Raw genomic sequence first — 11,764 nt, forward strand, 5'->3', positions numbered from 1 at the left:
AAAAATACTACATCACTTCACAATACTTTTATAGTTTCGGTCATACGAATAGCTGGAATAGCATTGTTATATCCTAGTTTTATATTATTCTTACCTTGCTACTATTATATACCTACCATTAAACCTACCTTGCTTGCGCATACCTTAAAAAACTATAATCACATTGATCCGCGCGAGCAAGACGACTGTCAGAATATAACGGTACACAAGTGTAAAAATGTGTGCGCACGAGGCGCTGAAGAAATTAAATAAAGTATATTTAAATAATTAGTTAAAGTGTTTAACTGTTGTGAGCACATCACTCTCGGCCGTCACAACAGTTCTGGCGACGAGGATGCAGAATCCGGACCTAAATCCCGCTGGAAATATTGGTGCAAATCCTGCCGTAGCAGCCGCTGCTGCTGGGATTCCGCCCCCGACTTTTGCCATCGATCCATTCGACAAACGTAAGTTGAAGTGGAACGACTTCTTCAGCCCTCAGCCGCTGGAAATAAGCGAAAATTTCCGCTTTAAATGTCGCCGGCAGAGCGATAGAGATGCTGCCTCAGCCGATGAAACGGTTGACGAATACCTAGTGGCCCTTCGGAGGATTGCGGCTACATGCAATTTCGGTGCGTATCTGGAGACGGCGTTACGAAACCAGTTAGTTTACGGAATCAAGCGTGGCGGTGTCCGAAGTCGACTGCTGTAGCAACGAAATTTGACCTTGACGATGGCCCGAGACATTGCCGTCAGTATGGAGCTATCGCGGAAGGGAGGAGCTGAGATAGAAGGAGGCTTAACGAAGCAGGAAGTACATGTTGTACACCACCCTACAGGTAGGAAAGAAAAACAAAAAGTAAATAAAAAGGGTGGGAATTCCGCTGCTAAACAGGGTCAAAGTGCGAGTGATACCAGTTGTTATCGTTGCGGGGACAAATCCCATTTCGCGTTGAAGGCGTTGTTGGAGAGGTACCCGCAGGTGTTCGACGCCTCGATTGGAAGGATTTCCAACGTTCAAGCAAACCTACCACTGAAGAAAAACGCGCGACCAGTGTTTCTCAAAGCACGGAAAATACCCTTCAATATGTTGAAGACAGTTGAGAACGAATTGGAGAAACTTGTTGCGGAAGGAGTGCTAACAAAAGTGAATTCGAGTAACTGGGCTACACCTATAGTTCCCGTGAAAAAGTCACAAAACAGGGTGAGGATCTGCGGTGACTACAAGCAGACCGTGAACCCTAACCTAGTGGTGGACAAACATCCACTGCCTACAGTGGACGAAATGTTTGCTTCACTTGCTGGAGGGCAGAAGTTCAGCAAGATTGATCTCGTCCAGGCTTATCTGCAACTAGAAGTGGCTCCGGAAGATCGTGAGATACTCACACTGTCTACACACCGTGGTCTTTATCGTCCAAATCGACTAATGTATGGTGTCGCGTCCGCTCCCGCCGTTCAGATGGACCAAACAGTGCGAAGATTCTTTCAGAAAGGTAAAAATTCAGATGCAATCGGACAGCTGCCTTGTCCACTATTCACCTGAGCTGCCATTACTGCTTGCTACGGACGCTTCACCCTACGGGGTAGGGGCGGTGCTGAGCCACGTGTATCCAGATGGATCTGAGCGGCCGATCCAATTTGCTTCACAAACCTTGAATCGTGTGCAACAAAACTACATGCAGGTGGATAAAGAGGCATACGCCATCATATTTGCTGTGAAGAAGTTCTTCCAATACATCTACGGTCGGAAGTTCACCTTGCTTACCGACAATCAAGCTATCTCTAAGATCTTCGGGGAGCACAAGGGGTTGCCGGTCATGTCTGCACTAAGGATGCAGCATTACGCCCAAGTAACACGGTTTGTTGTATGAGTGTAAAAAATACATCTTTCGAACATATAGTTTGTTACGTTTTGGTATGAAAAACTGCTTTGATTACTTTCACACAACCCAAACAGCGCAAAAAATATCGATATTTTCAACATCTTTCAGTTGCAACCTTGTTTTTGATTGCACATTCACAAGACTAAACTTAAGTACTAATGATGTTTTCAGTAACCGACTTTCAACATGGTTCTGTCAAATTGAATACCAAAACAAAAATGCTGACCAACACGTTCAAAGAAAGAAATTTTATACAAAAAACGAATGAAAACTAGCATGCATGAAATGATGAACACCATTTTAACAATATTAATAAACATGTACAAACTGAATAAATAAATCAAATTTGTTTCGAAGTCTCGGTCGAAACATTATATGCCGCTCATGTTTCATTGGCTAAATTTTCATTTTACTTCTCCTAAATTCATGCGCTATTGATTGAACTATGCCAAAGCATAATTTTGAAATGGATATATAAACAAATTATCGAATCTGCAAAATAAAAACAACATGGCGAGTTGTCGATAAACAACAGGGTCGATGAAGAACGTTCATAACATTGATCTTAAAAGATGTTGAAATTACGTTAAACTTCTATCGTTAGGGTATATATTCTGACGAAACAAATGCCAAACTATGAACATGTTATGACCTTGTTCGTAAAATCTTCCTGTAGACATGTTTTATGTTGTGAGAATGTAAAACGAAACATCTCAAAAAACCAAACAAATGTCAAAAATTTACATGCTATCAGCAAGTTGTGAGAATGTAGTATGAAACTTCTTCTTGATCAAATTGCTGTATGTTTTGCAAAAACCTTATCATAGCTTTGCTTGAACATAACATGTTTTGTATTTCATTTTCCCGACCTTTATTCAACATCATTACTAGATCTTAGTTAATAATGATGTTTTCGGTGTTACTTGGGCGCTACCTATCTGCAAAGCTTCGACTACGAAATTCGTTTCCGTAAGTCTACCGATCATGCGAACGCCGATGCTATGTCAAGAATTTCGTTGGCGAGAACCGATCCTGAGAACGAGATTGAAGAATCTGATGCTGTGGAGTTGAGTCAACTCGATACTCTGCCGTTGACTGCGGCCGAGCTAGGGCAAGCTACTGCTGAGGATCAACTTGTACGGAAGCTCATCCAAGGAATAAAGCATGGCCAGATGGTGGAGGCAAAAGATCGTTTCGGAGTGGAGCAAAACGAGTTCTCGCTTCAAAAAGGATGCTTGCTGCGGGGAATTCGTGTATACGTGCCAGCTGATCTGCGAAAACGTGTTCTGGACGAATTACATTCTGCACACTTCGGTACAACTCGTACCAAATCGCTGGCGAGAGGGTACTGCTGGTGGCCTGGTTTAGACCGGGATATTGAGGAAATGGTAGCGAACTGTACAGACTGCCAGTCAGTGCGTGCAGAGCCGGTGAAAATGAATTTGCATTGCTGGGAAACTCCAAGTGAACCGTTCCAAAGGGTCCATGTCGACTTTGCGGGGCCATTTTTGGACACCTACTTCTTCATCTACGTCGATGCCTTCAGCAAATGGCCGGATGTCCAAATATGCAAATCAATCACTGCCGAAAGTACCGTCAACATGTGCCGTGAGATCTTCAGTAAGTTCGGCATTCCGTCAGTACTGGTGAGCGATCATGGAGTCCAGTTTACTTCGGAGGCTTTCCAGCAGTTTCTGAAAATGAATGGGGTCGTGCATAAGATGGGCGCGCCGTACCATCCAGCAACGAATGGCCAAGCTGAGCGATATGTGCAGATTATCAAACAGAAGTTGAAGGCGTTGAAGTGCTCCAAGTCCCAGCTGAATCTGGAGCTATGCAACATACTACTAACCTACCGTAAAATGATTCATCCATCAACCGGGAAGTCGCCGTCAATGCTCGTGTTCGGTAGACAAATCCGTTCGAGACTTGACCTGTTGTTGCCGAAAATGAGCCTACAAGCAAAGCGGACATTGTCGTACGTCAGTTCCTGGACGGCGATCGAGTGCGTGTGCGTGACTTTTTGTCTAGAAGCAAGTGGAAGTTTGGAAGAATTGCCGAGAAAGTTGGGAAGCTACGATATGCAGTGCGATTGGACGATGGACGAATTTGGGAGCGCCACATTGACCATATTGTTGGTGTTGGCGCGAATCTACAGGGAGATCCGGTGGACCCTCCGAGGCGTGAGGTGTTCATTGAACGCTACGAGTCAATCAATCCTACTACTCCGGCGGTGTCTCCTACTGCTGCCGAACCTGTTGCGGAGGCTGCTGGTGCAATACCGGTGGTTCCTAGCCGCCATTCCACAACGGAATCGACTCCTGCTCCTGTTTCGGAGAGTTCTTCGGCTACCGAGGCTAGCCAATCTGCTGTGTCGGAGTCTACAACACCGTTACGACGATCCAGTCGTGTGATCAAACCTCCTCAGAGATTGAACTTGTAAAATTGCTAAATATTGAAGTGCAATTCCTTTTTCTTACGAGGGGGAGAAGTGTTATATCCTAGTTTTATATTATTCTTACCTTGCTACTATTATATACCTACCATTAAACCTACCTTGCTTGCGCATACCTTAAAAAACTATAATCACATTGATCCGCGCGAGCAAGACGACTGTCAGAATATAACGGTACACAAGTGTAAAAACGTGTGCGCACGAGGCGCTGAAGAAATTAAATAAAGTATATTTAAATAATTAGTTAAAGTGTTTAACTGTTGTGAGCACATCACTCTCGGCCGTCACAACAAGCATATCCAACCGCTAACCATTTACAACTCTTCAAATATAACATTGTTCTAGTTAAGCCAGATTTACCAAAAAGCTAAATAAAACGACGAGAATAGAAGTTATTGAAAAATTGGAACCTCTTACCAAGTGTCTTAAGCAGTCCAACTTTTTCATAGCACTGCACTTAATAACATCACGACAAGAACATCTCTACACTAGGCATGAACTTTCAATTCAACTAAAACCGGCCGAAACTTGAATGAAAAAAAAATGACAGCAAATATAAGCCGCATCCGTCCACGCGCCTGGGACAGAGCCGCCTCGCAGCTTAGTGTGCAGTAAGCACTTCCACAGTTATTAACTACGAGGTTTCTAAGCCATGTTACCATTTTTGCATTCGTATATCATGAGGCTGGGGGGTCTCCAGTAGCCTTGCGAGCAAAGGCGTAGGATCGCCAATCCGGAGATGGCGAGTTCGATTGTCGGTCCGGTCTAGGATGTTTTCGGATTGGAAACTTTCTCGACACCCTGGGCATAGTGTATCCATTGTACTTGTCACACAAGATACATATTCATGCAATGGCTGGCATAGAAAAGCTTTCAATTAATAACTGAGGAAATGCATACACATGCAGAATACTAAGTTGAAAAGCAGGCCAAGTTCCAGTTGGAATGTAGAACCACAGAAGAATAAGAAGAAGAAGAAAAAAAAGACGTGGCTAACACGTTGATACTTTTATGCCTAGGGAAGTCGAGACAATTTCCAATCATGATAGGAATTTTACAGCATCGTTTATTGTTTCCGGTTTCAGCTAAAAAAATGTATGTTTATAGTTATTATATAGGTAGCTAACGTTCCTTTTCGATTAAAAAGACACTTAAATATAGTTTAAAAAAAATCCTTTTCGTTCCTTTTAACATCCTCATCACGGCCCGTAGTTCGTGTAAAATGTTGGTAATGCATCAAATGTGAGCATTTTCAACACCGATGTGGCGCGACAACGATATATGAGTGCAACATTTTAATAATCTACGAAGGCAGTGCCACCTAGTGACGAATAGCGCAACACAGTGTAATGCTTGAAACATGGAATAACGCACAGTTGGATCCTTGTGACAATTTTCCCAGCTCGCAACACGCACGATGTTGCATGCTATGGGTCCAACGGACAAAATTAGGTTACATAAAATATACACCATTGAAGTGCCAGGATCTGGATATATAGGTATAAGGGGTCCAATATTCTTACCTTTGAAAGCTTTTGCCTAAATAATAAATTAGGATTCGACACTGTGAAGTATTTCCTGACAATAGAACTAGTCATGCGATGGCTACGTTTTGATTTGATCTTTTGAAAATAAAAATGCTTCTGATATCGTTTCTTTACGATTATCACGAAAATCACTAGTACTGTCTCTGATTGGCAAGTAGGGTGTTAATTCAATGGTTATAATATTGATATTTATACTATAAGCACTAATTAAGTGCAGGAAATAGTTTATTTACATTATACTTGTTTTCTCATCACTACTTTAATCTCAAACTACTTGTTTTTCTTTTCATACATTTACTGCCTGTGATCGCATAACTGTCCAATATAAATAGGAAACCCAGCACCGATGGGACAACTATGCGGCTTCAGGCAGTTAAGTTGATTCCACGAACTCGAGCTAGAAGATTTAAAAAAAAATAGTGGCAAGTGATTATAAATCAAAGCCATAAATCGAACTTCTTGAAACCAAGTGCTTTTCAGTTTTAAAATACTATTGAAGATTTTATATTAGTTTTTTTTTCAGGGAACGAAATGATTGGCTTCTTCGTACCCCAAAAGACCCCAGGCCCTGTAGATGATAGTAAAACATGCGATCAGATGTCATCTTTTTATTCTAAAATACTTGACTATTCCTAATTTTCAGACGATTTACTGCAATATTCCTCTCGGAATTCATTTTCCTGATCTGCTTTCACCGGCAGCTCATTCAGCGGGCAAAACTTCTGCCGCGACCTGTGTTCCAGCGTTTGAACTACGATGTACGCCACGTAGACACGAGGCGTATTCATCACTCGCCAGGTAAAGGGATTCATCGGATTGGTCTTGTATTCCCAGCTGAGGAAAGCCTTCTTCGGCATCCCGACATCCTTTCCGGCTGCCACAGCAGAGAAGTTCTTGCCCGGTTCAAAGTAAACCGGATCCTGGGACAGGTCCATTCGGCCAGAACGTTCCCTTTTATTCCCCACAATCTCCACTGCCATCTTTCCGATTTCACCTCCGTGGACAAGACTCTCTTCGCTATCCGACACCAACATTGTTACCTTGTAGTGCGTTCCTGTTGAGACAATGAAAGAATTTTGAATTCGTTCGGATCGAAAACAAATTATATGACTTACGACAGTATGGAGAGTTATCCCCCGTGATCATATAAGCCCGGATAGTGCTTGGTTCGACCATCACACCATTTTCAATCAACCTCTGGTAGGTTTTCCACGCATTAGGTCCGAAATCGATACAGTAATGTCCGTCTTCATCACACTCGAAACAGTCGCCAGCCATAAATTTCTCGAACGACTCACATCCGATGGCCATGAATGGGCACCGTTGCGGAATGGAATCGGTATATAACTGGTGGCACCGCAGATGGTTGCAACCGAAAAACTCCTGAAAACCCCAGAAGAACGAATCGTTCTGTTTGTTGATGAACTTCTGTATCGAGTCATCACAACCGGCCTGATTGTTACCCCCGTTCGGATAGAAATCGACGTGACCTATCTTTTGGTACAACCCGAGTCCACCCGGGCGTGGCCAGCGTTGAATCCACGGAGTGGCGTCCGTGTGGATGATGTCCACGAACTTGGCATCCGAGGCGTCGAGCCGTACAATCGGATCAGTATCGGAAAACATTGGTTCGGCCGGATCCATTCCGGTGATGCGTCCCAGTTTCAGACCAAAGTCCCTTTGAAGGTAGTAGCCCACATAGCCGCAGACGTGGGCTCCCAACGAGTGACCTAGGATGTGAACCTTATCGAGGTTTCGCATTCCCAGCTCCTGGTAGATCATATGGATCACGTGGGCGGTTATGGCGCCGACTAGACGAATGTCCGCCACGCACTGCGTGTACGGAGGAATCGAAGCTTTGCGCCAATCGATGACCATCACGGAGGCCGTTCCATCGGGGTCATTATCCAAAAAGGTTTGCATAAAATCCTGAATCTACTGGGTGGGAGAACGTTGTTATTGGAATCCTATCTGAATCGAAGAGGGGTAACTTACCCAAGGGCGATCACCCGATTCGATGTAGCCGTGGGTGACGACATACAGCCATCCCTTGGGATTGATGCCCAGGTGCCGGACCTCATCCGGATCGTTGATGTCTATGAACTTGGGATGCTCGCGAATCGGTTTGTTGAAGATCGGAAATCGAACGTCCACCTGAGCGGGCGGTCTCGGATGGTAGGCGATGGGACGCTTCTCATCGACCCATGGATATTCCAACGGAAAGCACCCGTAAACGCCGTAACAACGGGTAAGATTGTCGTTGTAGGCTGTAATATGAATAGCAGAATAACAGTCAATGGGTCAATCGAGCAAACATATCTTGAGTCCATAGATTTCAGACATCAAACTCGAATATGAGCACACACCGTCGACTAAACAAATACACACTGAATATGTTTTTACATTCACCGTTGAGTATCACAACATTTGATTTCATCGTACATTGATGCATTCAGAAGTAAATTTGTTCAAGCTTGGGTGCCTGTTATCTTCGAATCCCTGTAGATACAAATGTTACGTATAGATCATAGGAACTTGCCACATTGTATTTTTATTGTTAGATTCGTTTGACTGTTTCATACACTTTCATCCTTCTGTTCTTACAAAACAAACTTCTTGCTTATAGTTCATGGCCATTCATTCACTAACCGCAACGCACAAACAACCGACTTACTTACGCAATGTGTTATTGCTCGCGGACGACACGTTATGGATCGTATTGTACAGGCTGTTGTTCCACTGATGATTCGACATATACAGCATGGTTTGCAGCAGAAATCCTGTGTGGTTTGTAACTTCCATGACGTCGCTTCTTTGTTGATCCCCGGTCGAGCTTATCAGTTCAGTAACGTCATCAGATGGTGATTCTCACGTTTCAATCGCTCTCACTCACTTTAATTCACCAATTGACAACCCGGAATTCGAAGCTTGACCTCTCTAGAGTAGTTCCGTCTTAATTACTTAATCCAATCCGGCACAGGGTATACCGCACTCGTGGAATCTCACCGAAAGACTGCGAAACCACGACTGATCGAGCCGCTCGCAGTATTCGACAAACTCTTCATTATCAATTAAAAATGCCTTGTGGGGCAAAAACTGGGATTGAATCAAAACATAGCAATTATGATTCGTTTTGCTGTAACCGAAGAGTTCCACTTGGCATCTCGTCATTGGTGTTGTAGCGATAGAGAATTTTTGCTGTGCAAAGTCTAATGATAGTGTTCGAATCGAATTCTTCTTCTTCAATAACTCTACATTCCAACTGGAACTTGGCCTGTCTTTAAATTAGTATTCTAAAGGCATTCCTCAGTTATTAATTGAAAGCTTTTCTATGCCCGTCATTGCATGACTATGTATCTTGTGTGGCAAAAGTACAATGGATACACTATGCCCAGGGAAACCAGAATGTTTCCTACCCGGAAACATCCTAGACCGGATCGAGAATCGAACTCGCCATCTCCGGATTGGCAATCCTACGCCTTTTGTTCGCAAGGCTACTGGAGACCTCGAATCGAATTATTGAAGCGAATTCCTGTTCCAAAATTAGTTATGAGGGATTGACAACATCCTTTCAGCCGATGGATAAGGAAATACCCAACTGGTAAAATCCGGTACCGGTAGGATTTCAGTTGCAATCATTGAAAATATATTGGAACACATTGAAACACTGGTACCTTTCCTGTTATGAAGAAAGTCATGCTAGTGTGATGCGTAGCTTACTTTACATAGAGTTGCATCATCTCTTCTTTTCATTATCATATTAGTATTGTTACGGTATACTTCGTAGATTGAACCCAAGTTTTAGGGAAAATGTCCACATAACGTTCGAGGAAAATTATTTTCAGTGTCTTGTACTTGAGCCAGGAAAACAGCACTTTTGCCAAAAGAAGAAGAAAACAGTAGATCGACGACATTCTACTCCGGAAAGCCAACGATGAGGAACAGACGTACAGACGTACGGTGCAGGTATCGAATGTGGCCGATGCGGATCTTGGAAACATCGTAGCGATTCGCGTGGTTGCTATGTACGTAATAAGACATGAAGTCACTGTTTGGGATTTCACCCTCCACGCACGTCACTGAACAACTTTGCTGCTGGTTGGATGGAAGCAATATAAAAATTACGTAATGCACGCTCTGATCACAACTGCGATGGATGAACGGATGGATAGGCGAGCAATACGCTATCGTTGTTGCTCTCTATATTTCGGCGGATGGTGAAAACACAGCCGAACAACACCATACTCATTATTATTGCTGCTGCTCTGCTTGTGCTCTGACGACGATCAGGATACCTGGTTCTATCACAAACGCCCGAATGACACTCGCCCGAATGACAAACGCTCGAATTCCATTCGCCCGAATAGACCAATCGCCCGAAAAGACCAAACGCCCGAAAAGACCATTCGCCCGAATTAGAGTTTCCATTTCCCGGCCATTTTCGTTGTCCCGGGATTCGGGATGAACTTGTTCGTATATCCCGGGAAATCCCGGGATCCCGGGATGTTTCTATGCTTTCAAAAAAACTTATTTTTTTATTTAAAAACGACTTTATTCAATGTTCAGGGGTAAAGTTCATATTTTAGAAAGGCTAGATAATACAGATTTCATGTTAGAACTAAATTCAATTCTAATTTGAATCGATTCTTTCGAAAAAACGACTTCAAGAATCAAATAATATTCACGTCTTTCTCGGAAAGGTAGAGTACCCTTTTGGAATATATGATCGCCGAGTCCGAGAAGAAGGGTTCGCTGGCGGTTGAAGTCGGCTGGAATGTTTGCATTGTTTGGAATATGCATTGGGTTTAGATAGTTTCTGGGATTGCATTCAATACCCTAGTGAAGAAAGATGGAAGATGCGCAGTAGAATCGTATGGGGCCCATAATCTTTTGGATATATGGGAACCCCCTCACAGAGAAAACACAATACTAGAGTATCCTCCAACCCATCGAAGCGATACATAAAAGAAATTAGGCAGAGCATCGGGGTCGTACCACTTGTACCGCATGTGCTGGAAAGTTTGTTGTAGGAACGACTATTAGAAGGACATGAATTGGATCAAGAATTGTTTTGGAGGCAAGAAGCTCAGGAAGACTGACTCAATGTTGGGCGGCGCGATAAGATTTGTAAGTCGAATATCAGCTAGTGTACACAACCTCGCTGTAGACGGTAGATGGGTAGGAAGCAGGCGCCAAATAGATGTAGCTGATCTTGTACTGTAGATACTTGTCGTTTAATTAATAGAGAGCTATAGCTGCTGGAAAAAGTATCAGTCAGTAGCCCTCCACTGAGCGGTATACTGCCGCTAACCGCAAGTCAGACTTATCTGGATATGGCATCTATATACAGTCTGACTTGCGGTTAGCGGCAGTATAGGGGAATCTAATTTTTTTTGTGAAGGTGTTCTACTAACTATCTCCGATATTTTCAAGTCTATTCTGTGCATCACAAAGAACCTTGGCTCCGTATACATGCCTGAGCCTACCAAATAAACGAACTTGTAAAAAAACATGTCTGAGGGGAGGTATAAAAATATGATATTTGTTTATCATCTAAGTTGGGTTTCGCATTCAAAATAAATAACTTTTGTTAGAAGAAAAATTACATTGTTTGGGAACCGGAAATGAAACCGTATTTTTTGTCCCGGGTATCCCGGGTATCGGGTATTTCGGGATTTCAAAAATAATATCCCGGGAATCGGGAAATCCCGAATTTTCCTAAATCCCGGGATATTTTGTCCCGGGATGTCCCGGGATGGAAACTCTAGCCCGAATGGACCACTCGCCCGAAAAGACCATTCGCCCGAATGGATCATTCGCCCGAATAGACTATATGCAGGGTTGTTACGGAGATCCTGAAATATTTTCCGCGCCAAATCCGCGCGACCCAAAACTAAATT

The 11,764-nt window shown here is 43.3% G+C and overlaps 1 protein-coding gene across 1 annotated transcript; it reads right to left on the reverse strand.

Moving 5' to 3' along the window:
- Window positions 1-6,459: 6,459 nt before the first annotated feature.
- On the reverse strand, window positions 6,460-8,895 carry LOC134203352 (pancreatic lipase-related protein 2-like). The gene is made up of 4 exons (XM_062678224.1): window positions 8,543-8,895; window positions 7,860-8,131; window positions 6,980-7,799; window positions 6,460-6,918 (listed from the first exon to the last, which is right to left on the reverse strand). Exons 1-4 carry the CDS (start codon window positions 8,664-8,666, stop codon window positions 6,497-6,499), a joined length of 1,638 nt encoding a protein of 545 aa, XP_062534208.1. The 5' UTR covers window positions 8,667-8,895; the 3' UTR covers window positions 6,460-6,496.
- Window positions 8,896-11,764: the final 2,869 nt, after the last annotated feature.

This window comes from Armigeres subalbatus, unplaced genomic scaffold, assembly GCF_024139115.2.
Source record: "Armigeres subalbatus isolate Guangzhou_Male unplaced genomic scaffold, GZ_Asu_2 Contig1805, whole genome shotgun sequence".
Taxonomy (NCBI): Eukaryota; Metazoa; Arthropoda; class Insecta; order Diptera; family Culicidae; genus Armigeres; species Armigeres subalbatus.

Bases quoted from the DNA above. Each gene is read 5' to 3' on its own strand.
- LOC134203352 (XM_062678224.1), bottom strand. From the start codon at position 8,666: ATGGAAGTTACAAACCACACAGGATTTCTGCTGCAAACCATGCTGTAT. The intron at 7,800-7,859 runs GTAAGTTACCCC...CCCACCCAGTAG, and splicing joins AATCGGGTGATCGCCCTTGG to ATTCAGGATTTTATGCAAAC. The intron at 6,919-6,979 runs GTAAGTCATATA...TTGTCTCAACAG, and splicing joins GGATAACTCTCCATACTGTC to GAACGCACTACAAGGTAACA.